We start from the raw sequence: 27675 nt of genomic DNA, 5'->3' as shown, positions 1-27675 counted from the left end.
ATGGCTGACACGATTTTTGGCAGTGGGACGGGCCAGTGGGTGTGCCCCAACGACCGGCAGCTGGCATTGCGTGCCAAGTAAGTCCTCACCACCCTCCTTCCAGCCTCAGCTCTGGCCTGAATGGTTTCCTGGTATCTCTGTAGAGTGCTGGCCCACTGACCTCATCCACAGCCTGGTTGGGAGGTGGGAGTTTGCCTGTCACGCAGACCCTTCTGTACCCTGGAAGTGTGCTGCTTGGGTGGGACAGGAGCCTCCAAAGCTGAAGCTCAGTGCTTGGCTGCTGCTCGGAGCTGCCAGCCTGCAGTGGAGTTTGCAGTGCACTGGTGTGTGGTGGGAGTCCATCCCACCAGCCCTCCCCTGGGTGAAAGGACGGGCTTGGAGGCAGGCTTGTATCTCTGCAGCACCCTAAATATAATTGATAGCTGCCAGCACTCTTTCATTTTAGGAACTTGTCATTTGATCTCATTTTCCCCTGAAGTTAAATTACTGTATAACCTAAAGATAAAAAGGGATGGAGATGAGTCAAGCACTAGAATTGCATTTGTTTCTTGGATGCTTTCTTTCTCTGACAGCCAGTACCCTGCCACTGCCACCTCTGCTCTTGTCTGAACCTCTGGGGTCAGCCTGCTGCAGAGAGTTAGAAAATAGGAGGTAACCTTGTGTCTGAGGGGACTGCCTGAGTGTGAGCAGTGCACACCACTGCCACTTCTCCAGCCTTCACCTGAAAGCCTCATTAAGACAGCTGCGCCTGGTAGTGCCCTGCGTTCTGCCAGCAGCTGTGACTTTATCCAGTGACCTCTAGACCTCTACTGAATAGTAATTAATTGAGCTGTGAAAGCTCCCGCCTGTCCCCGAGTGAGCTAAGGAGAAATGTCAGCCGCTGTATGTGAGGCACGGCGGGAGGTGGCTTGCTTAAGTCCTTGTGCAGGCCTGGGTTAGACCAGGGGGAGGAGGTTGCCAAATTTATATTTCCAAGTGTGCCTGGTGGTTTATGTGTTTGAACTGATGACCTTAGAAATGTGTGATCTGGAGGGAGGAGGGTGCAGGTAATCCCAGGTAATCCCTGTGTTCTGGAGTCTGCTGTTGGCATTTGTGGTGTCTGGCATCGGTACCCATGTTGGCACGGTTACCCCCAGGATGGCCAGCCCAACATGCACTAGTCTTCTTTATGGGCAGAGTCAAACAAGAGTGAGGACACAGAGTGGTATAATACGAACTGGAGCAGAAAGGAAAATGAGAGGGCAGGGAAAGGCAGCGCAGCACTCAGTGGTGCTGGAGGAGTGGCGTGGTGATGTGGTCAGTGAGAAGAGACTCATACTTTGCGTGTTAGCCAGGAAACAGACTTCTCTGATGGAAGGCTGATGCAGGCTCTGTGTGCCTGGCAGGTTTGGCCTGTGGGGCAGGTCAAGGGTTTTGTGCTTTAATTTCACAGCTTAATTCTTTCCTCCGCCCCCTCTCAAAGGCTCCAGACGGGCTGGTCCGTGCACACGTTCCAGACCGAGAAGCAGAGGAAGATGCAGGCTCTGAACCCGCAGGAACTCGAGGTCATTCTGGAAGTCATCCGCAAGGCGGAGAAATTGGACATCATCGAGCAGCAGCGCATTGGGTACAGTCACGTTCGTTTGTCCCCTTCCCTCAGAAGGAAAGGTCAGCGCAGATGGAGGAGGGGCTCTCCTGACTGCCTGAGCTCAGCCTCCATCAGTCAGAGCATCCCTTAGGTCAGTTATTTTCCCCTCCCATGTTGCTTGTTTGGAGGTGATGAGCGTTGAGAAGGATGTGATTTTTTTTTTTTTTTTTTTTTTTTCCTCCCCATGTCTCAAGCCTTTCTCGTGCCTTCTGTGAGCCTTGGGGCTTGCTGTGTTGCAGTCATTGACATGGTCCTTGGTAAATGCAGCCTGTGCTAAGGCAGCTGCCCAGTGGCTCTGGAAGAGGCTGGAGAAGATGCCAAGCTGTGCAGCTGCACCCACTGCTAGTGGACAGCATGGCTCACAAACTGCTGCTGGCCACACAGTTAGGTTTTCCCTCGTCTGAGGCAGCCTCTTGGGATTTTGCCTTGAGCAGTGAATGAGTTTATGTTCTAGTTGGCTGAGCCCTCTGGAATGGGTTTGCTAGCTTGAATTATTTAATTTACAGGCATCCTTTTGCTGCTGTGCATTTCCATTTGCTTTCAGTCCTACTGGAGATATGGCCTCAGCTGTGTCTGTGATCGTCCTGCACTGACTGCCTTTAAAGCTGGGGAGTTCAGCAATCCTGCAGCATTTCTCAGCAGTGTTTCGTGTTCGTGAGACAGGAAACCCCAGTCAGTCCCAGCCCACGTCCAGCAGGCCCAGCTTCCTGCCCCTGCGCTTCGCTCTGCCCCTGTGCAGTGCACATTAGTGAGTGCCAGTGAGAACTGGCAGTGATGTTTGTGTGATGTGTGGGAGACCCCACCAGAAGCAGCCAGCGACCCTGAGGGGGCTGATCATTCCTCTGTGGTTGTTGGTGTAGCTGCAGAAAGAGACAGCCTTGCTGTTCCCGTGCTGAAGCGTTCTCCGAAATGCCTTTGTTAACCCCTGGGAGTTCTCTTGTGCTGAAGTCAGGGATCATAAATCCGCTAATGATGGTTCAGCCTAGCCGTCCTGCCTGACCTCATCGCTATGGGCAGTACCTCTTTCAAACAGACCTTGCCTTCCTCTCAGTGCAAGACTTGGTTGATGGGACGTTAGTGCTAAATGAGAATGGGGTTGTGTTTCCTCCCTAAGCCGCTTGCACACACATGGCTGTGGCTGGTCACTGCCTCTCATAAATGGCCTGGCTGTTACCATCCCCACCTACGAATGGATGCCTGAGAATTGCCAAGCAGTGATCTCGCGACAGCAGCCTTGCTCTGCATGCTCTCCACATCCTACATCCTAATTGCTTATCCTGCCTTCCTTCTCTTTTGTAGTCCTGCTGCTACGGACATTGTGCATACGTATGTGCTTCCTGTCTTCCAGGCGGGCTGTTGAATGAAGCAGGGAGCAGTTACTGGTATTCCTGTACTGCAGCCAGGCTCATTCTGGTCTGATGGCTTCAGCCTGACCTTCCTGCTTCCAACGGGATGTGGGCAAGTCATGTGCCTGCAGTGCTGCTGCTTTCAGGGAGTGTGTGTAAGAATGGAGCGGGGCTGGGCAGGTCTAACTCCTCTGCCCTTTCCTGGTGCTGTCTGACTTGCCCTGGTCTGAGCACTAACGGCTTTTCCTGCTCTACAGGCAGGAAATCATTGTGACCCAATGTGACACTGAGCTCCTTCCTGAAGGGTGTAGGACCAAGCCCCACTGGTGAGCTGTCTGCCCTGCACCCGCTAGCTGAGCCACGCCTGTCAGTGGTATTTGCAGTTTTGATTTTTCTGGGCTTGGTGAGCATCAGTAGATGGACTTAGAGGGGTTTGTATTGCCTGAAGACCAAGAGCCAGCTGATGGGAAACACTGAGTGCAGAGACTGAAGTGAAAGTACATATGGTCCCAGCAAGGGGCTCGAAACTGCACTGTAGCAAAGGTAGACAGTCTGGAGCACATATCTGCAGGTTTTTGGTGTGCCTCAGTACCACATGCTTCAACTTCCAAGGTGAGGGCTGTGACCTCTGCTCTGCCTCGTTCCCCACAGGCGCCTGGTGGAGCGGCTGGAGAACATGAGAAAGAACGCCATGGGGAATGGCCTCTCCCAGTGTCTGCTCTGCGGTGAACTGCTTGGGCTGCTGGGCAGCACGTCGGTCTTTTGTCAGGATTGCAAAAAGGTGGGTTTGGTCACACAGGTTCTACGTGCTCTCTGTAGTAGATCCGTCTAGGAAAGGCCACTAGGCCTCTCAGAAGCTAGATAGCTCTGCACAGTTGACTTATCTTAGCCCCACTTGTCTAGATCGGTGCTGTCAAACCGTTAGGTTTTCTTTTGCACCCTGCTTATCTTATTCCTCAGGATCCTAAAGTGATCCTAAACTGCACTTAGTGCTGAGATGGGGTGCATCAGCCCCCTCTGCATCTCCCACTCTGGGGCTGCAGAGTGAGAAAAGGGACAGGAATGTATGGCCATCAGAGGCAACTCATAAAAGGGTCTGTGTGCTTTACTGTTATTTGCCCTTAGACCTTCCGGTAACGTGTCTCTTCAGAGGACTCAAGTCCATCTTTGACTTCCAAACCAGTGTCAAGTTTCCAACCTTGATGTATAAATTAGCCTGTGCATCAATGACGCCTGTGTTTGTATGTGGTGTTGGTGGGACCGCATGGGTGCTCTTTGAGAGACAGCATCGGTTTGCAGGAACGCTGCTGTTCTACCAGTGCTCTGCAGGACCACTGTTTCTTGTCTGGACTCTGCAGCCAAGGGGTTAATCTATATTGCTGTGGAGATGACAATCTCCAAGGCAACCACCTTATCCTCCCTCTGCTGGGAGGCTGGTTTTCCTGCACTTGAAGCCCGTCTTTCCCTGGGAAGATACCTCTGTAAGTGACTTTGCCTCAGTGCGTTGCCCGGGAAGAGGTGAGGGTACTTGCTGGGTGGAGGAGTGTTTCTGACTTGCTGGTGGTAGGGTGGAATGGAGCAGCCTGTGCTGACTCTGTCCCCAGTGGGTACTGGAGCAAAGGACACACTTGCCCATGTCACTGAGAAGTCCCGTGGAGCCCACAGGACATCGCTGAGTAAAACCTGCTGCTTTACTGCAGAGTGGTGCGTGTTGGCACCTCTGTGGTTAAGCAGCTGCTGGAGTTTGTGAGATGCAGTTCTCCTGCAGAGCAGGCTGCCAGGCTGGGTCTGCCCTGGTCCACGGCTGGCTGCAGCACTGTGGGCTTCAAGCTCTTGCAAGAGAGGGAAGGGGGTGGGTGCCCCTTGCAGTCAGAACCAAGGTCCCAGCATCCGTCCGTATCCGTCCGTACTTGCCCACCGGGCAGGGGGCTACTGTGAGCTGTGCTGGCTTTGCTGTCGAGTGAGCTTCTCCGCTGGATTCGGTTTGCAGAAGTAGCCTGACTGAGACAGGAGTTACGCAGAAGATTTCTTGTAAGGCAGTGACTGGGAAAGGGAATGCAAATCTTTGAACCCCTGGGTTCTAAGCCAGGGCGAAAGTAGCTTTTTAGGAAGGGTGGGGAAGGAAGCAGCAGTAAGGTGCTGCGAAGTGAAAGGTCTGGTTTGACTGGGAGCTCCAGGACAGCTCTCTTGGAGAGGAGCACGGGCTCTGTGCGCACGTGTCTGTGGAGAATAAAGGGCTGGGTGGCAGACAGGAGACGGCTAGCTGTTTCCTGCATTTCAAGCACGCGGAATAACAGGATGTGCTGTATTCTTACCCCCTTCCCTTGACGATTCTGCTCTCACCTTGTCCAAAGCCAGCTAGGTCACATTGCTACGGTGCTTTCTAACTCCTTCCTGTGATCCTTGTGCATAATGAGGAGGCAAAGGCTGGCCCAGATGCTTCCCTGTCCAGTCTGTTTGCAGTTGCAGGTAGTAACCCCCGAAGCCAGTGAGGCTGTGTGAGCCCAAAAAACCCCAGAGAAGGGCTGGGGATTTTTTTGTGGTTGTTCTCTTTTTGTTTGGAGTCTGTTGGGCAGTTCAGGAGGATTCATATCCAGGGTATTTTAAGGTGGGACTCTGCTTTTCCAGTGTGTATTTTGCAGGTGCTTTCAGCTTGGCTGCTGTTTTCAGCTGCATGCAAGCTCCAGGCAATGCTGACTGGGTGCCCAGGGCTTCTCCCCTTACAGCTTTTTAATGTTGTAGAGTGAATTCAGGGAACAGTCAACCCTTTGGCAGAACACACAAGAGTGGACTGTTACTTTAAGCTTGTTCCCTCTCATCCAGGGATATCCATCACTTGTGCAATGCTGTATGCAATAAGCAATGACTTGTCAGAGAATTATGGATTTTTAATTTCTTATTTTTCTTGCTAGTGTTGCTCTGTTACCATCTCATTGCAGCCCGTTTAATTCCATAACAGGAATTGTAATGATGCATCTGAAACATAGCAAAGAACTTACCTTCAGCAAGTCTCTTCTGCTGAATAGAGGTTCTATGTTGCTTGTAACCTGGTGGATTTTCTAAGTGCCACTTTCTGTTTTATGAAGAATATTTTTAACATTAGTTTTTATTATCTTAGAACTAAATGCATTATGGCTAGGCAAAGATGTATGCAAATCCAAATGTGTTAACAATAGCTGTAGTCAGACAAAGCATAATGTGTCATTTACCATGCAGAAGGTATTAGTGTCATGTGTAAAAGGTGAAGTATAAGTAGGAGAAGAAAGTACTTTATCTTGTATTTAATGAGGAATGGGGCTGCATGCATTGAATGTCCTTGATGTTTATGTCTTCTTCCGAGGGGTTGTGAGTGATGCTCAATTTTCCAGCGAGTCTGCAGAGAAGGGGAGGAGGAAAGCCCCGGTTTATATTGGAACGTTCAAAATTTATGGCTAAGAATAAAATCCCTTGGAAATTTCCACTAGAGGGAGTGATTGAATGTGCTATCTGCGTGGGGATTGGGATCTTTGAGGGTATTTAAGACTCAGATTTTGGTTTGAGGGAGGGAGAATTTAGGGTAGTTCAGGTGGTGCCTGCGAATTGCATCTGCAGTCCCCCTTGGCTTGGGTAGCACCACATAGAGTATTGATGCGCCAAACCCAACAGGTTGTCCTTATTTCTCTGGGAGGACGGGGCAAGGACAGTGACAGAGATGGAGAGGAGCACCAGCTTCTGTGGGGCTGCTGGTGCCACCTCTCACTTTCTTTGCAGCACGAGCCAGGGACAGATCTGCCTCTGGACTATGCTGACCAAAATAGTTGGGTGCATTTATTCATGCAGTGAAGCCATTGCCTCAGGTACCATCGTTCTGCCATTCTCCTCTTCCAGGCATGGGCACTGAGGGCTGAGTGAGCGACTGAGACTTCCATGCCTGGACACAGACCTCCTGGCTCAGAGGAGGAGCAGCCTGATGTGTAAAACCTTAGCTGGGGAGATTAAATTCACATGTCTCTGTAAGCAAGGTTTTGCTCTCCAAGGCCCTCCTGTGAGTGGCTTTTGCTCTGTGAGGATCAAAGAATTCATCCAATTTCTCATTCAAGCTGTAAGCCAGGTCTGATACACATCAGCTTCATTATATAATATTAGGTGATTCAGGTTGTAAATGGCTTGTAATGCCAGCGGAGACATGAAAGTTCCCTTGTGCAGCAATAGGGGCCGTGCGGCGCTATCAAGCATTCTGCTCAGGGAACGTGCATGTGGGCATGGTCGTGCCCGCTTCCCAAGCAGCCACGAATCAATAGCTGCCGAGAGCGTGCTGAAATGGAAGGGAAGCCGTGGGGTTTAAGACTGCGTATGTGAGGGACTGGAGGAGAAGATTTCCAGTCTTGCACAAACTCACAGTTGTTTTGTACTTGGTTACAGCTGCTTTCCATGCCACGGTGATTTGGTTTAGGATTTAGAGGGAAAAAAAAAACGCTCTAGAAATATGCCTGTTGGTCATGGGGTTTGATTTGCCCTGTCCAGTTCTCTTTTCACCCTGAAGTCAAGGACTGTGCTGTAGATTTGCCTTTGTCTCATGTCCATATAGACCTGAAGCTGCTTCCTGCGATCGGTGGTTCTCCAGGACAAATAAGAAAATTGTGCCATGTTTAGGTTTTTAAGGAAAGCAAAATACAACTATTGGGATGGATACTACTTGACCTTCTCTCTCCCAGGGGCTATATGGCTGTGGGGATTTGCTAACACCACTCTTTTTTTCCCTTTTTTCTCTCTCTTTGTTTCAGAAAGTTTGCACCAAGTGTGGAATAGAAACGTTTGGAGCCCAGAAACGTCCTCTTTGGTTGTGCAAGATCTGCAGTGAACAGAGAGAGGTAAAACGCAACTGTGGAGAGATGGGGCTTAGCAGTGTGCACCTACCTGTCCCAAGACTGTGCTAAACATGCATGGGCTCTACCCTGTGCCTGGGCACTGGGAGAGGAGCTTGGTCTGGGGTTTGGAAGGCCTGGCTTGAGGCCAAGCAGACTCAGTGAACACACACAATGGTGACAACTTTGGTTTGTGTGGGGGTGGAGGGAAAAAAACCCACCAGCCTCTGCAGCCTGTATGGCTTTGTGGGATTTTTCTAGCTATGGTCATAAAGACACTGCTACCTTCTGCTGCTGTGCTCTTTCCCTCCTAGCTCCGTGGCAAATAAACTTGGCTAAACCTGGTTCTTTAATACAGCTGGTGAGATCTAGAGCATAACTGCAATATTTGTCCCTCTAAAAATAACTAGGATTGCAGCTTTTAAGTCTGTTTTCCTCCCTGCCTGCAAAATCTCATAACTTGCCAGTGTGTGAGACTTCTAATGCAGGTCTCTAAATTTTTATTTCCTTCATCCTTGACTTTACACTGCAAAAAGTAATAGCCTTCCTCAGTTCTTGTCTGCCAGCCAGCATCCACCAACATCAGGGCTCGCTGCTCTACAGTGAAGTGAAGTCAGTGAATTTGTTCTGTGATTACAGAAGGATTTTCACTTGTTCCCATCAATTTATTTTGGACTATTGCTTGTGGTCCTTGAACATCAATCCAGTGCAGCTATTTCTGACCACTGCAGCCAACTGTGAAACCTAGGTGCTCTGCTAAATGAATTTTTGAAGTGTAGTGGGAGCATTTCTGCAGGCATTTGAGATGCTGAATTTTTTTTATACTAGTTGTGGAGACTTGGCATTGCTTAGGTTTTACACAGGAGGCGTTTGTCTGTGTGGGAGCACTTGCAAAGTTCGTGTTTGGGTAAGATGAAGGTTACCTGGACGCTGCTGGTCTTTAACCTTTGAGCAGTGGTGTGGGTAGGGCAGGCAGAGAGCATTCCAGCTCCTTGGACACTGCTAATATTTTGATACATTGAATCATCCAGATATTTCAAATTCCAAATGAAGGTCCCAAAATGGAGAGTGAGACAGGTAAAGATGTTTTCGGAGTTCTGCAGGGAGATGGGTATGAGACTAAAATTTACTTTATTTCTTTTATTCTGTTCTTTCTATATTTTTTCTCATCCCACACTGTATAATTGTTGGGGGTTTTTTTTCTGTTTCTTATAAAAATAATGGGGAGCTGTGGTCACTGGATGAAGAAGAGCGTTAACCTGTCCTGGCAGTGTTATGTTTGGCCAGTGTGTGAGGGTATGGTAACCTTCAGAGCTTGCTCTTTCCGTGAAACCTGAGATATGGCCAAAGTACTTCCCTAGTGAAAATGGAAAGAACTTTCCCTCTTAGACTAACTAAAAAGTAGCCTCATCTTATCTCCCAGCCCTAAATTTAATCTTTATTTTTCTGATTTTCTTTAAGGTCAATTCAGGTCTGTCTCCTTTTTCATTTGTGGTGGTACTGGTGGCCTGACCAGGAGAAGGTTGGAAGGGTCACAGTGTGACACACAGCCAGGCATCAAGTCATACATCCCCTCTGTCTTCCCACGTGCTCTAGTTTTATCTTGGTGGAAGGCAGGGAAGCATTGAGAATTGACTGAAGCCTTGAGGTATGTCAGCCAGGGCAAGGAAGTTGAGACAGTATCAGGATAAATATCTGAAAAGTAGCTTTGATCAAGTCCTCCCTAGTAGCCTGCGTGAAGCAGAGAGGAGGCTCATAGGCCTCAGGCTGATGGCTGGTACTGGTGCAGTTCCTGAAGCTGGTTCAAGTGTCATGATATTACAGGACGTACACTCGACTATCAGGTTTCTTTTAAAGTCTTATGTTCACAACCAGTTCCTTGTTGCTGTCTGTTTCTGTGATCTGGACCTGTCTTGTATTGCCATCTGCTCTGGATGAAACCCATTTGGCCACGCTCTTTGCTGAAGGTTATATTTGCTAGCAGTGCATGCAGATGGATGTCTGCTCTTTGGGATCAGTGATTCTCATTTCTGTCTGACCTCAATGGTCAGTGGGTATTGGCCCCATTTCATTTCCTATGATCCAGGCAGGGAGCTTGAGGAACTCACCGAAGGGCTTTGAGTTGTGTGATGCAGTAATAAGCCAATACTACCCTTCTCAATGCACAGCGTGACTGAGCAAGGTTCTTCTTTGGCTCATGCCAACAAAACACATGCTTAAAGTAGACTCGTCCCAGGCCACAGAGCTTTGGTAACACCTCTCAACTTGTTGAGCCATACTCAGGCCCCTAAACTTGTCCAGCTCTAGCAGATGAGTGTTTGATGCTGGTCCGGAGTGACCCCCCTAGCAGGCGTGATGAGACATTGTGTTTCCAAGGTAGGTGATTCCCTCCACATCAGTGCTTTGATCGCCGTTTGTAATTTTCTGAACCACACTCAAGCTATTTGGGCGTGATATTTATGAAGCTCTCAACTCTGTTAGTGAGAGACTGTCAGGCACTGAAGTGAGAAAGGGAGGTCATTCGGAAACCTGGGTGGACTAAATGATGTTGGCTGGAGTTAATAAGTGTCATCTGGCTGGGACAAGAGCCTAGGATTGTGATTGTCCCCTTTAGCCTCTGCCATGCACTGAGTGAGCACGTGAGTCTCATGTCCCACCAGGATCTCAAGCCAGGATAGTGAGGTTGGACGTTCACATACACTAGTTAAGAGCTTAAGTGTGTGACATTGTTCAAACATGCTAAAGCTTTCACCACTCCATCTTCCTTGTTATTATTTATCCCTGTTGGCTTGATCTAAGCTAGCATAAATTTAGTGACTTGTGGTAGTCATCTTTGCTTTTTGCTGTGTAGACAGAATCTGTGCTGGCTTCAGTTATGATTAAATCATCAGTATGCCTGGGTCAAAACGAAGACCAAAGTAACAAGCTATTGTTTACATCAATTTTTCAGTTGGAGTCAAATGTTTGTTGCCCATAGATTCCTTTTGGAATCCCAACCTCAGCCATTCACGTGTTCTTTGCTGCTTTCTGTTTCCTTGAAAACCTCCACTGGGAAGGCTGAGCTGCATAGCAATGAGAAACAAGTTGCTGTGACACTGTCTTATTTCTGGAGAGTGGAGGTGATTAATGGATTCTGCTTGCTGCTTGTGTCCCAATCATCCAGAAGCAAACCAGCCTGTTTGGCAGCACTCGAGCTGCTGAATGTGATGTGTACGTGCAGGGTGAGGGGCTCCAAGGTGCCAGAGAGGTGCTGGGACGAAAGGACTGTGTTCTAACACAGCCGGGACCTGACAGGGCCTGGGTGTTCCTTCTGGCAAAGAGAATGTCCCCAAGGACAAGCAGACACCCCTGTGTCATAAGTGCATCTCTTCTCCCTGAAGTAAGATAGACCTCATCTACATTAGGCCAGAACTGGCCTGTTGGAGTTACTACTTGTCCCAGCTGTTTGCAGAAGCATCTGTTGAAAAACCACTTTTGTTCTACCAGGAGTCTGTGGACGTTTTCCTTTGCAACGTCTTCTGAGGGCAGTGGAATTAAAGCAGGTGTAGATTGCGTTGTATTGTTCCTGCAAGCAAGGGTAGAAGCAAATTCAGTCAAGCTCACGTTCTCTTTCAAGGACAAGCATCTCCCTTCCTTCTTCACTCCTCCATGTGCTGCGTTGCCTTTCTTGGCTTTGCATCTTGCATTGTCTTTCTGGAGACTGAGTGTGGAGGGCTGATGCTCCTTGGGGCAGTCCTGTTTCTGCATGCATATGATGTCCCGTGGCATGATCAGAGGTGCTGATCTCTGTCTGCAGCAAAGGGTGGCCACGGGTTTGCAGTGAGCCTGTTTGCTAACTTGGCACTCAAGCAGTGATGCACCCATGGGAATGAAAGTGCAGGGCAGAAAGGGTGGAAGTCCTCCAGCAAAACGGGCTTATTGGAGCAGCTGTCAGCAGAGCAAAACTGCCTGGGAGGAGCTGCAATACAGCTGGAATGATTCCCTGCTGCCAGGCCTCTGGCAGAGCACGTGAGCTTGATAACAGCTTGGGCAGCAGTGCCTGTGTTGAATTAGTGGCGTGTGGCTGAAGTCTGCCTGTAACCTGGCTTGAAGGGGAAATGGGACCTGCTGTGTTTTGTCAAATCCCTGCCCAGCTGTTCAACTCTCTGCACAGCCTTGTTTTGACTGATGCCACCAGGTTCTGCAAAGCACCTTCCTGAATTACCACTTTATATATTTATTTTTTATATATCCATAATTAGCGATGCTATCATCGTAATTAAAATCCTCTTGGAAGCGTTTGTGCACATTTACATTTGAATTGACACATCCAAAATTGTAGCGATAATGAAAACAGCTTAAGCAGGGTGGGGGGAGATGGATTTTTTTTAAACCCCATCAAATATGAAAGAGAGTGTCAGCTATCAGGGACCTGTTAAAGTTTTAATTTGTCCCCTCTGCTTCGCTTTCCCTTTAATTTCTTCTCCTTTGCTAAACGGCATGTTCATGGCTGGCTGTATTTCTTGGTTTGTCACAATAAACCATGCAGAGGAAGAAGATTCCTGCACTGGAAGAACGGAATTGTCTCCTCCCCTTTTGCCCTCGGGGCTTCCCTTTTCACATATACACTCATACCATTTTGAACATTATAAACCAACATAGCCCAGGGTTATTCCTGCCTGGCACGATGATTTCTGGGCCAAATACCATGCTGATGGAGGGGAGTGTTTATTCTGGGTGACTCTGGATTGAATCGAAGTGATGTGCACCTGTTTGCAATTCAAAGAAGTCATCAATAGCCTGCCATATTATTTTGGGGGGTGGCAGCAAGTGGTTAGACTCAAAATAGTGTCCTCTAGAATAGAGCCACAGGGAAAAAAGAGGCCTGATTGAGAGGGGAATGATAAATCGTTGAAGGCTGGCAGCCATTGCAGCTTGAGAAACGTTGAGGTCAGAGGTGCGATGGATTTTGCTATTCCGGAAACAAAGCTCCAAATAGCAATTTCACTGCCTTTTAATTTTCTTCATCCTCAAGTGCTGAATGTGGGAGTTGACAACAGATTGCTGTAAATAATGTAATTGGAAATCTCTGTGTTATGGAAAAGCAGATGAATGCAAATAACGAAGCTGAAGAGCGCTTGCTCTTTCTCCCTGCCAGTGGTTTGCCGCGTGCCAGAGCTGTGGTGTAGAACTGGGACAAAGTGAGTGTGTGGGCATGTGCTTCGTGAGGGCAATGGCAACAAAGTCCTCCTGGAGTGGTTGCATTTGTGGGTGCCTTTCTCTTCGTTAAGCGTCGTAGCCCACGAGAACCTGCTCCCCCGCCTTGCGGCTGCTGGGGGATTGAGCCAGTAATGCTGGAGTCAGCATGGGCAGCTCAAGGTAGCTGTTTTCCTCTTGCACAGCACAGCCCGGGCTGCTGCGAAGGAAGGAGGCTGTGAAATGAGAACAGCTAGTGCGTGGCAAGCAGTAGATGGTAGAGCAAAACGTGGCTTTCCAGCTAAGACCCTTCCTAAGCATCTCTGTTTGCGGGACTCGTGGCTTGGTGAAGTGAACTCTGGGAAGGCTGCAAATGTTTGTTATGATTCCTTCAGCTGTGACCACATCCCTTCGTCAGCAAGTCCTAATGTTTTTTCTGTTGAGGAGTTCGTTTTAGCACTTGTATGTTCAGAGAAGGAGAAAGAGAAGGGAGATATTTGAGCAGTAACGTGCATTTCGCCAGGGCCCAGTGATTCTCTGTTAGGTCCCATTTACAGGCTGCACTTGAATGTGCTAGATAAAAATACGCTTCTGACTGTCTCATCCTGTAGCTATGATGATGGCTTGATGCAACTTTAATAGGAATATTATCGGGGTTATAAGAAGCGTTGAGCTCTCTGGACTTGCCATGGCCGTTAAATTGGTTTGAAGTAATAAAAAAAGGAGGCCGTTGCTAAAGCAGCTCTTCTCCCCCGTGTCCTCCCCAACTTTGCTTTATGATAATTTAGGTGTTGGGGAGGCAGAAGGACAGGAGCCTGAAGAAAGTCAATAATTGGCATGGATTTTGGTTGTGTTTGGCTGGGCCAGTTTGAGCGCAGTGGGCTGGGGGCAGCTGCAGCTGGTGAACCATGGTGTGGCTGCTCTGTCCTGAGCCAAGTGCTGGTCCACCCCGTCCTCATCTGGGATAATGCAGATACAGATCTTTACTTCCCTCTGTCAAGCACTCAGAGCAGGGGATGAGCAAAAGTTGGGTTGTTGCAAGAGTCTGGCAGTGGCTGGCTGTCCCTCTTGCTGATGAAATTCCAGCTCCACTCAAACTCAGGCTGCCATGGGGCAGGGATTCACCTTACATGCCAAGAGGACTGGTGGAAGCAAAACTCCCTCCTCCTTGGAAACAGCAAACTCCTGCTAATAAACAAGAGTTTTATTCTTGAAGCGCTGTTACAGATTTATTAATTTAAAATCAAGCAAGAACTTCGCTGTCGGGCCACTCTTGCGATCAATGAAACTACCATCAATAGCTGTCAGCAGCATCGATTTGTTTTGATGCATGGATGCTAAAACTAACCTGTGTGCCCATGTGCAGAACGGAACGTGAACCCTGGTCGTTTCAGCTGGGCACGCTGCCAGCCTGGGGGGAGCAGAGGTACTGAATTAATCTAGGGGAGAGCATCTTCCTGCGGCTGTTTTAGAGCTGATCTCAAAACAATTTCAGTACTACTGTAATGAGACCGGACTCTGTTAGAAGCACCAATTTAAAGTGAATATGTATGCATAGAATCAATTTTATATTAGTATTACTACATTATGCTGGGTGTATTATATCATTAACTCCTTCTATAACTGGACTTGCTCTGGGGTAGTGAGAAACCTGGAGGTGACCAGCCTTTTCTTACAGCAGTCCTTTCTGTGTCTGATTGGTTTTATGGCGTGCCTAAATTGTAGTTTGCCTGAAGATAATAGGTCTCTTCAGTGCTTCAAATTAAATTACAGATGTTGCAAGGTCTGTTCAGAGAATGACTGAAAGACTGTTCTGCCTGCAGTGTCCTGCACGTGCTGCTGTGCCTATCACCTCCTGCCTTCCTGAGACAAGGGAGACCAGGGTTTGGCCAGCCTGCAGCTCTTGCATTGTGTATATTTACCTGAGTGCAGTGGGCTAAGCTCTGTGTAGAGACATCTGTCCCAGATTTAAAAAATACATTGCATTTCCTGATTCTGGGGTTTGTGGAGATAGCAGAGCGCGTTCCTCCAGGGTCTCTGTGCTGCGCTGATGAGTGCTGTTGTACAAGCTGTACCAAATGCTTTGCAGTCCCTGTGTGCTAGAAGAGGGGACAGAAGGAGCTGTGTCAGTGTGTGCCTTGACTGGTTGGGTCACTGTTTTGGCTGTTTGCGTGCTGGGGAAGGAGCTGGTAAAGTGTCCTGCCTGCCAAGGACCCCTCTGTAGAAGAGGAACTTGCAGTCTTCTCCTTTGGGGAACTGGCTTCCCAGCTTTTCACTTGGATGGCAGCCTCACTGTCCTGCTGGGCTGTTACCCAGCAGAAAATCTTAGTGTAATTGCAGGGTGCTCTCACCTCCTTGTTACTAAATCCTGCTGTGGTGCACACGAGCTTCTCCCTTGCACTCTTACAGTAGCTGATGTGTGCACTGGGTTGCAGCAATGCTGTGCTTTCTTCTGCTGGGTGCTCTTCTTTTTAAAAGCATACTACCAGGTTCTCCTCTGAATTCAGGTCGCCTTCACGACCCCAAACACAGAGATTTTAGCTCTGTGTTGATGACTCAACTAGGAACCAGGCAACCTGCTGAGCAATCTCCTCCCATCAGGGAAATGGTGATGGTGGTGTCCTGCTCTTTGTGCCTGCATGAGAAGAACTTCTCATGAGTGCCAGGTGTTGTCACTGCACTCTGCTTTGATTAAGCCCTAAATGCAAATTGCAAGCATATTGCTATAATGAGAGATATCTGTGTTTGCACCATTGTCATCATGGTGATACTATAGACAAAGTGCTTTGGGAACTTGGAGTGGAATCACTGATGATCTCCTTCACTCTGAAGAGAAGTTGCAAGGTTTCTACATCCCTGCATGAAACAGAAAATGGTATTTTTACTATATTAACTTATTTTTGCCCTGTCTGTGTCATTAGCTCATTATTAGACTGCTGGAAGGCACAAAAAAATCAGGTTTTTAGAGGCCATTTCTCCTTGTCTGAGCTGCTATCCTTTTCCCATCCTCTGGCTCACAGCAGGCTTTATATTAAATATACTTAATAGAGCTCCTTCATCATAAGCTGCATTAAAACTAAATTGGAGAGTAGAGGGCATTCTTACAGGAGATATCGTTTAGTTCTGCAGGTTCAGGTTATTGAGTGTCGTTCTTCTTGTTCTGGGCTTTTCAAGCACACTCGTTAAATGATCTGACTTAGCCCGAATTGCTCTGTGAAACCAACACCAAGGTCGTGCCATTCGGGACTGCAGGAGACAGCGTTTCTGCTGCCCTGGCATTGCCGCCTGCATCCCTCAGCTACTGCTGGTCTTCGACTCTTTCAGAAGTAAAGCGACCCACTCTGAGGGACCTGGTGTGGCAGGAGAGACTTGTCAGGACTTGCTGCCCTTCCAGCCAGTGCAAGACTTGTTCTGCTCTAAGCAGAGCATGTGCTATTACTGTTGCCACCCATGGCACATGCCTGCTCTCTCCAGGAAGCTTTTCTTTTTGTGGTTTCTCAATGGGAAAGCAACAGATGCAGAATCTGAACTGCCGACTGCTTAGTGCAAGCCAGGGAACTTCATCCCAGAACCCTTGTGGTAAGCACAGGAACATGCATTTGACTTAAGCATGGCATCAGAGAAACATCTGGTCTTGACTGGGAGAATGCAAGAAGCTCCGTGGTTTGCACAATCACCACCTTCTCCTCCTTCAATCTGTGCCTGTTGCTCATTCAGATTTGTGCTTTTTAGTGGTGGAAGGAGGATGGAGGTGAGTTGGGTTGATGAGTGTGGGGAGGGATTTTGGATGCTGTGGTAGCTGTACAGCACAGGGGAATCAGTGGGCTCTGTGAGCTGGAAGGTGACATGTCTGCAGGCCGTGTTCGAGTGGGGTCGAGGTAGCTTAGAGAGGGTGATGGAGCTGAGCTTGCTGGAAAGCTCCTGTGATGCTGGTTGTGCTCTCTTGCTGTAAAAACCCAGGCTTAAGGTGGTGTGTCTCTGTCTCCAACAGGTTTGGAAAAGGTCTGGTGCATGGTTCTACAAAGGGCTGCCCAAGTACATCACGCCTTTGAAGAGCAGCAGCAAGTCCAGTGAGCTGCCCTCGCAGCCTTGGCAAAGCGAGCCAGCTGTGCTGGAGGCAGAGAGCATCAGGACCAGCCGATCCTTCACCTGGGCCAGGGGAAAAGGTTGGTCGTCTGCTCCGTGCCCAGGAAACAGGCAGGGGAGGAGAAGAGGACCTGTTGTTGTTAGCAGGATTCAGCTAATAGAGGAAGCCCTCTGTTAGAAGTAAAGGATTGCCAACAAGATGTGGTGTGTTTGCCATGCTGGCAGTGATGGGTTTTGTTGGCTATAGTATGTTTTTCAGGTTTCACTGTTATTTAAGCGCACATTGGTGGCCCAGACTGGCCCCAGTCCTTGAGGACTCCCTGTCCTTCAGTCCACCCTTGCTTTCCTGCGTTTCCTGCAGCCCCCGCTGTTTTGCTGGGACTGCCAAGGCAGGGACGAGCCATGAAGCAAGACACTTATCTGCAGTTGCAGCCCAAAGAGCTCCTCCTGCTGAACTATGTAGGATGGTGCCGCAGATGGACATTGTGCAGCCAAAGCTGACAAAAGGCTGGTCTTATTCTCTCCCTCTTTGGAGCTGCTTGCTCCTTGCTTCTGCTGTTCCACAGAGCACTACTGGGCAGATACCTCAAGTCGCTTTGAGCTGGGTTAGAAATGACCCCTCCCAACATCTCCCTGGGGTCTTCCCAGGGCCTGGAGCAAGTGGGCAGAGATACTCTGCTACAGTCAGTGGGCAGGAGTGAGCTGATGCTGGCTGTGACCACTTGCGCTTGAACCCCCTGAGCAGCCGAGACTGGCAAAGGGTGAGGTTTGCAGCATGGAAAGCTCAGGGCTGAGAGTTGTTCTTTAAATGTGTCTTGGAGAAAGCTGTTGGTTAACTTAGCTCTGTACAGGGCCAGGGCCAGAGCAGTGATGAGCCCGAAGATTTATTAGCTTCAGCATGAACATCCCTATTCTTTGAGGTAGACCTTGATTGAAGTAGACCATTGTATCACATGTGACACTTTGGATCACTGCCACGTCAGATCCCATTCACAGCCCTGCCTTGTAGGACCTTTTTCCTCCCTGTCTTCCATCTGCCCCCCCTGTTGTTGCTTGTACACCCACTCCAGTGCTGTGCTTAGAGCCAACTGGGGGGAAACAGCAGCTCAGCATAGAGGAGCTGAGCACTCAGCGGATGGATGCTGCAGAATTAAAGCTGCTGCTAGTCTGCTTTGGTTTCTCTTTGTTTCTTTCTGGTGTGGATTAGCAGAACTGTCTGGCCTCTCTCCCCTTCTGTCTTTTGCTATTAGGTCCCCTCAGTTGGAGAAGACCTCTTCAGTGTACCAGCAGCATACGCTATTCCACATCAAGATAAATCTTATCGGTAGTGCAGGGGAAAATAACCTCTTAATGAAGAGGACTCAGGAGAGTTGGGTTTACAAACCTTCTCTTCAGAGCCCAGCTAGGAAAGTAGTCCCAGCCCTATTGTAACTTTTGTAATTAAAGACAAATTAGATCAACAATAGATGGTTGTGCTTCCCTCTAGGAGATGCTTGGAAGGAGTTGTCTTAGCAAATGAACTGATCGATGGATATTTTCTGTTCTCATGATACAGAAAACATTATGAGTCAGATATGTTAAGCCCAGACCTGGCCTGCTTTTTAGTTTGGCTTTTCAGTTGAGTTTTGTTTTGGAGGAAGGTTTCCCCCTAATTACAGGCAGGAGCAGCAAAGGAGCAGGTGAAGGACAGCAAAGTGGCCTTTGGTAAGCTTTGATGTGGGTGGTGTGCTGCCTTTCTCCCTGTGCTCTGATTTTTTGGCTGGCTGCTGTTTTGTGGATTGGATAATATTAATTTATGGTTTTATTTTCTGGTGCTTTCTTTCCTTGTTGCCCTTCTCCGTTAGGCCGTCTGTCCTTTGGACAGCTTTCAATGGGCACTGTGGGCTGCAATTCATCTCTGAAGCTGCGAGCTGGTACATCTCACCCCTCCATTTAACTCTTTGTCACCTGCCAGTGCTGGGACTTGTGCTGTTTGTCATCCGAAACCTCTGCAATGTGCAGGGCAGCTGCCTTCCCCCATGGAGATGATGTAGCTGGGATATTGCCGACGTGAATCTGCGACTGGGCCTGGGCTGAGCTTTCTGAGACCGTGGCTGGCAAGGCAGCCTGCCTTACCTCTGCCTGCCTGATAGCTTTTGTCAGCTCACACCTCATGCTCTCACGCGTCCTTTCGGCGCTGAGTAAAGCCCTGTTGCATCTTTGGCAGGATGTTCTCGAGAACGAGCTCTGGCATTTAACGTGCCTGACTCTGACAGGCTGCTCTCGGTGGGGTTTCCGTTATCTTGGCCAGCCGTGTCTAACCCCACCGCTCGCCTCCCGAAGCGCTGAAGGAGCTGTCTCCCAGCTATTGAGAGATTCAAGTCAGGTGGGACCAGCACAGGCGCAGCGATGTCCTGGCACAGCTCCCGGAGAGCCTGGGAGAGAGGAGCTGCGGTTGTCCCTTTGACATCCTCCGTGCTGGGAGCTGCCTTTCAGCAGGGATGGGGCAAACCTCAAGTGTCTCTTTCCCCCTCCCCAAAACGAGGGGATCAGTGCCAGGCCCTGGGTGCTGGTGCTCTGGCTGTGCCTGCTGCAGGAGGGTGGGAAGGCAGTGGGACCGAGGGAACACAGGAACGAGCCTCTTGGAAGAAAAGCCAAACCCACCAGGAAGAAGTTTTATTTTTACACACCCATTATTTCTCTTGCGCTTACTGACACTGGGATTTGCCATTGCCTTTAGTTTTTCTGTAATAAACAAGCAGTTGCCATGGGAACCCTGCTATTAGTTAAGGCACAAATGTATTGTCATGGGGAGAATAGCTGTAATATTTTTTGTACTGGGGAGCAGCTCTGCTCCATGTGGTGGAATGTGGGTGGGCTTCTGCACCGGGTCAGGTGGGACAGGACTGTCAGGGGGTGGAGAGCAATAAGCAGCAGGGCTTCCTTCCTCTGAACTCTTGAGTTCTGCAGAACAAAATGTAAAGCATCTGGGTGGAAAAAAGAAAGTGTGATCCCTGAGCTATTGCACTGTTTGGCATGAGGGCTGCCTGCTGCTCGGCTTGGTCTCCGGTGGTTTCTCCCATTGCAACATGCTCCAGTCCCGTTGCCAAGCAATGCGGCGTGCTGGGCTCGGCACAGTCGGAGGCACAGGAGCAGGAGCCGGGCAGGGGGACACTGTGGGTTCAGCCAGTGTCTGTGTGCTGGAGGCCAAATTCCCAAGTGATGGAGCAGAGAGGAGTGTGCTGGGGCAGGTCAAGCGCTTTGCAGGCCACCGAGGGGTCATCCAACTTCTCTGTAAGTTTGGGCAGTGCCGAAGCTGCAGGTATGCTGCTTCTGAAAGGGAGAGCAGGTGGGTCTGGTCCTCTCCTCCTGCTCGGAGATGTCTCTGAACCTGGGGGTGGTGCTGGGCATGATCTAGCGTGGGGGCTGTGCTTGGTGAGCCACTTTGGTTGTAATAAAACTCTTCTATCTCCAGCCCTCCCACCCGCAGTGACCGGGAGCTGTCGGCCTCCCCGCTCCCCAGAGGTTGTGTTTGCAAAGGTTGATGGCACGGGTGCTGCAGGGGAGCTGGTGCTCAAGGGCTCATGCTCAGCCCGCTCATCCAGCGCGTCTCGGCTGCGCCGGGCGTGCGTGGCCGTTCGGAGCTGTTGCTGCTGGCTACCCATGCCCGCCCATGTGCTTTTTCCGTGTTTTTGGCAGCTGCAAGAATTGCCAAGCTTTGTGTGGCAGGGACTGAGCTCTGCCCTGCGATGGGCAGCAGGAGGGAGCGTGGCGGGCTGTTCCCATCGCAGGCGTGCCCGTGCCAAATGCACGCCTTTAATGCTAGAGCTCAAACCCAGCCAAGTGCTCCTTTCCCCTTGGCCTGGGCACATCCTCTGCTGCTGGGGTTAAGTGCAGCCCGCAGCCCGCCGCCGTGCCCTGCGGCTCTCCGTGCCACGAGCCTCCGGTACCTCTGGCTTGGAGGTTGAACCACGTGTTGGAGGGATCGCAGGCTCCAGCAGCAGCCACGGGAGTTCAGGCCCTCAATGAGTGACCCGGCCCCACATGAATACTGCTTTTCTTGCAAGCTTTATCTCGACATATATTTTTTTATAAGCCTTTTTTCAGTCAGCTGGAGATAGAGAGGGATAAATCTGTTACGTTCTCTGAAAGTACAGCCGTCCAACGACTCTTATTGATATATCAGCAACTGCTGGAATACCAGATTTATGACTTCTGGGCTCTGGAAAGTGCCAGCAGAAGGTCTGGGAGCTTTGGGAGAAAAATTACCTTAAAGGGAAACATTGGTGCAGTGGGTAAAATACACTTTTATTGGCAGCAGAGGAAATGAGAGCAGGCAGGGCTGCTCCTGCCGTGTAAGTGCGTTCATGTCATTAATATTTTCGTCCTCTTGTGCTGGTCCTCTCTGATCTGCTGAATGGCAGAAGGGAAGGCAGCTAAAGTCACCTCCACTGATTCACTGGAGCCTTCTCCAAATAAATCCTGACTTCCAGCATTTTTAAAGGATTCATGGAGGAAGGAGCTGTTCTAAAGTGATGGATTTTGTGAATCCAAGAGGCCAGAAAAGGATGATGACCAAGTGGGACAGGAGTGCATTTGCTGAGGGAATTGGGCAGTCAGACTGATTCTCAGAGCTGAGATTTGGATTTTGTGGCCGAGAGCCTGGTAGGTATGAGTTGTTATTAACAGCATTTCTATAGAGTCCCTCACCTCTCCCAGGGAGCTTTGGGGAAGTAGGGAAGCTGTCTTTTAGACAGCAAAACCCCAAACCAAACCTTTCCTTTGAGAACTCGTAGCCAGAAGTGCAGCCCCTCTGCTTGTAACGCAGCTTCGCTCCCTGCCTGGCTCAGCTCCGCAGCCCCATTCCCTGCAGGTGGGAAGTCCCGTTTCTGATGGTGTTGGCAGACTGGGAGAGGAAGGGCCGGCCCCGGGCAGGCTGCGGGTGCAGGAGGAGCTGGTGCCCGGGTGAAGGCTGCGCGGGCAGCACGGAGGGAGCCTGGCAGCCTGCCTTCTGCACGGCGCTTCCCAGCAGCGCGTCGTGCGTGGGGAGCTGCCTGCCGGGGCAACTTCAATAACGTTTTGCAATAACACTGGCAGCCAGCTTTAATATCCTCAGAGATGTTAACTCCAGAAAAGCGCTATTTTAGGTATTAATTTTTTTTTTTAAATAAAATATTTTGTGTAGTACAGATCGCTGCCTGAATACAGGAGTGTCTGTAGCGGTCCTTGGCAGAAATGTTTGACAGCTTGTGCGAGGGAAGGGATACCTGTCCTCCTGCCTTGGGCAGTGTTAAAGGGTTTGCAGCTCTGTGAACCACGTGTAGTGAATATTAGCGCTGATGTAGTGATGAGCTGACAGCTCTCATTGCTACCCCGTGGTTGTCACCTTGTACCAGCACACCCACGTCCCTCCTGCACCCGGCAGCACCATGAGGCTGGGCGCTCCCGGTAACGGTGAGGGAGCAAAGAGGTTTGTTCAGCAGCAGAATGGGGAATTCATTTCTCATGTATGTGAGCTTATAAGTATGTACTGATGAATATAAAGAAATAGTTGGGAGTTCCTTTTTCTACAGTAAAGGCTGTAGGTTGCAGTGTCGCCTGCTCTGTGTCCCACATGATGTTGTACTTTCCACCAGGAATTTAGACCCACTGTTTGAAATGGCTTCTGAGCTGCCAAGAAATCTGGTATCTGCCTTGGTCAGACGGACAAACGCTGTAGGTGCAATCCCTCAAACAAGACAGCTATTCTCCCGTTACCACCTTCTTCAGCCCCATCATTTCTATTCTGAGATCAGGCTATTACAAAAGCCCAGGAGACGGAAAAACACCTTTCTCATTTTACCCAGAGCAGCTGGCAGTTGAATTATCTTTTACACTGGTATAAGCAGGAGAGGTACTTGCATAATTGCATGGAAAAGTGGAAACAACCTGCCAATTTGGGAAGTTGTGTCTAGTAAAATGAGGCTCCTTCAGCTCTTGTGGAAACTGTGGAGGGTGGAAAGAAGCAGGACTAGTGCCAGGATTCAGGTTGGAAAAGAAAGAAGGGAAAAAAAGTGGCCTTGAAATGGGAGAAGAGTCTCCTTGAGAAAGAGGAGCGACTCTTGCCTTTTAAGCCTTGGGGGCACAGGAGTAATATAGTTCTGGGCAGCATACTGATAGAGATGAGCATCTGCTGAATGGACGATGAGCTAGTAAGGCTGGTTCTATGTGTAATTGCTGCAGGGTTTTTTATTTGATATGCTTGGTATTTATCTGGTGGTTTCCTCATAGATTCTGGAGCCTCCACAGAGGCCACACTTGAAATGTAGCTTGGAGAAATCCAGCCTCTCTCCCCACATTTCTCAAATGTGGATGCTCTTATGGTGGAGCTGAGACCCCTCCACCTGCAGCTGAGCAGGAACCAGCCTTGCACCCAGCCCAGCCCTTAGCATGTTGCTCCCACGTGGGAGATGGCAGACAGCATGAGGAGGGGGCTCGCTGGCGTGCCAGCATGGGGGTCAGCAGGAGCAGAACCCAGCTCCCAGACCAGCCATGCCGTAGGGCTCTCGGCTTTGCGGCAGGGAGCTTTGGGCAGCAGAGTGCTATGCAGGAGCAGTGTGATCCCCATGGTCCCAGTCAGTTTTGGGAGAGAAGCACTGGTGGTGTGTGCATCTGCTTCAGGTGCTGGCACCACTAGAGTGTGTGCGGCGGAGTTATAAATCATCTGTAAAAAGTAAAAGCACATCATGTTTGAGAGGAAGAGTGAACAGCTGTGGGGGAACTGCAGGTAAGGCTCCTTTCAGAGAGGGAGAACGTGATCAGCAAGTCAGCATTTGTTCATGTTTTATTTGGATCCATCTGGCACCCTCTTTGGTAAGTGTTATGAACATTGTGAATAACTGTCTCTCTCCTCTCCTCCCCCTGATCTTTTCTGCAGTGGTTTCTAGTGACAGTGAGAGTGACTCGGAGTTTAGCTCCTCCAGCCTGGATGACAAGCCTTTACCTGCAAAGCCAAAAGGCTCACAAGGCAGAAAGCACCGAGCAGGACTGGGTGAGGAGTTGCTGTTTCTTGTGGCTGGAGGGTGGGAAGTGTAAACTGCTTGAACGTTTGGCTCTTGGTACTGTGGGTTTTGGCTCAGCCACTTGCCTGCCCTATGCTGGTGCAGCCCACTGGCTTTAGCTGTGCCAGGTGAGGATCTGATCCTTTCTCACTGGAATCAGTGGGTCAAACTGGTGGTGGGTTGCTCCCTTGCCTGCAGGCTTTCAGGGTCTGCCCTTGCAGTTGGAAGCTGCTCCCCGCCACCCGGCAGCATGTCTCCAGCCTGCTCCTCACTCCTGACTTTGTAGCACAGGAATCGCTGATGCCATTTTAGGAGCAGAGTGTGGGAACTGGGTTTTCACACTGGTCCTGAGGGTGATTGGCTGGGAGGGGTGAGGCTGCTGCTCTCGCAGGACCATCATATGCACCCACTTCTCCCTCAGCAGCATCTCTTTTTTGTGTCCCAGCAGCACCCATCAGGGAGCCCAGCCAGGCCATGGGCAGGGTGCTGGGGAGCACCCACTCCCCTACCCTCTCGGGGAGCCGCAGCAGCCTGTGCAGCGAGCAGGGGGCTGCCCTCAGCGCCACGGAGAGCTGCCAGAGCGACCAGCCGGCCGATGGGCGCGACAGTGATGTTGGCAGCAGAGTCACTGGTGAGCTGAACCTCCTCTCCGGGCAGATCCATGCTTTTGGGGCTGACTTCCCTCGAAGCACAGCTTTCTCAGAGGCACACCTGGCAAAGCTGTGGCCCGGGATCGCCTTTCCCTGCTGCTTTTCTCATGGCAGATGCTGTCACAGCATTACAGCTCACTCCTTCCCTCTTCCCCAAGTGCAGAATCCATTCTGCAACATGAGCAATTGTGTGGGGTGGGAGCTGCCTGCACCCACCACCAAGAGCAGCCGTAGCCTGGGTCTGTCCCCTGCAAAGGCCCGAGCTCCTTTCTGCCCTGCAGAGGCAGCAGACCAGACTGAGCTTTTACTGAAGCAAAGCAGAAGTCCAGCAGCTTTATGAGACTGAATAAAAATTTTCCTAATGTTAGATGGCTCTTAAAGCCACGCACGGCTCTTCCCAGAACTCTGCAGTGCAAAAAGAGACACTTTTTCCCCCTCAACAACCTTGGAACAATTAAGTGACTGTGAGAGCAGAGGCTGCTATCACATCTGATCTGGAGCAGCTGAAAGAGATGCAAATGTGTTCTCTCTGCAGTTCCTGCTAATCTATTCAATAACTCCTTAAGTTATCGTTTCGTGCCGCTCCCTCCAGAGCGTTCCTGCCGCTCCGTGAACTCCTTTTGTTCCGGAGCCTGTTTTGTGCTATGCATGTTGAGGCGTAAATTGGATTAGAGAGAGCAGGTTTATCCTTTAGTGCAACATGGAGCCATAGACCTTCTCCGCTAGAAATAGCCAACATAAAATTGTTTCTTTGCTCTTCCCTCCCTTCCCAAGTTTCAGGGATTTGCAGTTTTCTTTAATTTTAGTTTTCACAAAGCAAATCAGATGAGTAATACTTCTGCTCTGTCTGTCCTCTCGCTGGATTATAGTGCTGCCCCAGACTGGGCAGTTTATTTTAAGCCCCTGTTGACTGTGGCATTGGAGACGACTGATTCCCGTTGTGTGTTGGCTCTGACGCCTACCGGAGCGGAGCAGCAGGTTGTTCTGCGGGATTGAAGTGGGTGGTGGTGAATAGTGGGTGTGACGCCTTGGGTGCTTTTTCTGCCGGTGCTACATGGCCATGCTGAGGTCTGGATGGATGCACACCCCTGGATGGTGTGTTTGTACAGCACTTGGCACATCGGAGCTTTCCTTCCAGCTATTTGAACTAACTGCTGCCTGGCCATGACAGTGCAAACAAATATGTGAGAGGCTGAAAATGCCTTTTTCTTGCTAAAAAACGTGTATGCAAAACTTGGCACAAAGGGTCAACACTTTTCAGTGAGATTTCTCCTTTCTAGGCAGCGCAGAGCTAAAAATGATGGGCAGCATCATTTAAACGTATGTTTAAAAAAAATGAAAACTGTAATAATCTCATGAGCCCAGTTAAAATAGTCCCTGAGATGTAGAGAGGATCCTGCTATGGAAAAGGTTAAGCCAGGTTGGCTGACTAGAGAATATCTGTGAAGATCTTTATGTCTGGGGTCATTTATTTCCCAGTCTTCCTGCAGAAGGGGCTGCTTTGTTCAGACCTGGTACGTGCAGCAGCGAGCGCCTTGGCAGGAGGGTTCTGCAGCCCCCAGAGCCGGGCGAGGGATGCAGGGAGATGGCAGGGAGTATTTCTGCTCACGTGTGCCGGGAGGGGAACGCAGCTGGTGGTGGTTGCGGTCGGTAGGCACAGGAACCGATGGAGGGTGACAGCAGGCAGGTTCTCTGTGTTATGTCATGTCAGGGAACCAGCCACCAGCCGGGCATCCCCGTGGGCCAGGGAGCTGCTGTGGGCTGGCAGGGAGTTAGGTGGCACTATGGCTATGGCTCTGTGGCCACAGCGAGTGGCAGGAAGGGCAACAGAGCCCCTGGCCTGTCTTCGAGCCTGTCCTGTGCTGGCGTTAGACCTCACGCTCCTTTCTGCAACGTGGGTGCTGGTGAGGGCTGGTGTCTGAGACTCTACCAAAGGTCTCTGCAAGGAGGCGAAGCTGGAACCTGAGCATGTTGTGGGAGGCATGTGATGTGCCCATGTTGTGTTTGCTACAGCTGAATGCTCTGTCCCACCGTGTGGGGCATCTTCAGATCTTCAAGGTGCAGAGGAGAGAGGGAGAGTGACTTTGTTTTCCCTCCGGTGTGTTTGGGATGTGGCCTTGTCTCCGTGCAGCGAGCGAGCAGCAGGGGTGAGCATGGTCGGTGTTCAGTTACTCTGAGAGCTCTTAGTGTGCCCAGCTGGAGCGACACTGCCGTGATGTGATCTGGGCGGCGAACTGTTGGCAATCACGATCCATTACGTACGAGTGTAGTAATCAGCGTTACGCAGCGATACGACTTGCGTCACCTCGAGTTCTGCGCAGCTCCGTAGCAGGTGGCTCCACCAGCTCAGACCTCCAGGAGGCTGCAATACCGAATGCCCCCGGGCCAGCAGCCTGGCAAGATCAGGAAATAAAGAGAAGTGCAGAACCAGCCCTGTAGTTCCCTAGGAAGTCTCCTGCTCTGCAGAGGGGCTCATGTGCTTGGGCATGCTGGAGGTGTGGGGCATGCAAATGGTGGGAGCCTTGGGGCAAGTGGCAGTGCCTCTCCCCACTTTATTTAGGTTACAGCTTCGTCTGCCTGGGAGGGGCTTTTCATGATGAATCCCTTTGGATGCCACTGTTTGCCAAAAAGCTGAGGCTGTTCTGCTGCTTCATCTCTTTGAAGAGCAGTGGAGGTGATGGATGCTGTATGTCAAGACTGGCAAAACTCTTCGCTGCGTGTCCCTGCCTGTGGGACAATCCCTGAGCTCTGCTGTGACCCAAAAGCAGAGCGAGGGGCAAAGATCCTTCCTCGTTTGAACTGCTGAGCCCCAGTTGCTGGGGGACGTTAGAGAGGTTTGCTATAGCTTTTCTGAAAGGCTTTGAAACTTCATAACACTGTGTTCAGAGCAATTTTTGCTTTATATTAGCACCTCAGGTGTTGTTCTAC

The 27675-nt window shown here is 50.1% G+C and overlaps 1 protein-coding gene across 1 annotated transcript; it reads left to right on the top strand.

The window, feature by feature from the left end:
- Nucleotides 1-26065, top strand: RPH3AL (rabphilin 3A like (without C2 domains)). The gene is made up of 8 exons (XM_086624863.1): nt 1-77; nt 1463-1606; nt 3625-3754; nt 7737-7823; nt 16984-17158; nt 23974-24087; nt 24546-24728; nt 26028-26065. Exons 1-8 carry the CDS (start codon nt 1-3, stop codon nt 26063-26065), a joined length of 948 nt encoding a protein of 315 aa, XP_086480989.1.
- Nucleotides 26066-27675: the final 1610 nt, after the last annotated feature.

This window comes from Tauraco erythrolophus, chromosome 21, assembly GCF_009769465.1.
Source record: "Tauraco erythrolophus isolate bTauEry1 chromosome 21, bTauEry1.pri, whole genome shotgun sequence".
In the NCBI taxonomy this organism is placed as follows: Eukaryota; Metazoa; Chordata; class Aves; order Musophagiformes; family Musophagidae; genus Tauraco; species Tauraco erythrolophus.
The sequence above is the reverse complement of the archived record's forward strand: the minus strand, read 5'-3'. Positions and strand labels throughout refer to the sequence as shown.

What these genes read in the sequence shown, in the direction of transcription:
- RPH3AL (XM_086624863.1), top strand. Translation starts at nt 1, where the DNA reads ATGGCTGACACGATTTTTGGCAGTGGGACGGGCCAGTGGGTGTGCCCC. An exon ending in TTTGTCAGGATTGCAAAAAG is followed by an intron (nt 3,755 to 7,736) that starts GTGGGTTTGGTC and finishes TCTTTGTTTCAG; the next exon opens with AAAGTTTGCACCAAGTGTGG. An exon ending in TCTGCAGTGAACAGAGAGAG is followed by an intron (nt 7,824 to 16,983) that starts GTAAAACGCAAC and finishes TGTCTCCAACAG; the next exon opens with GTTTGGAAAAGGTCTGGTGC.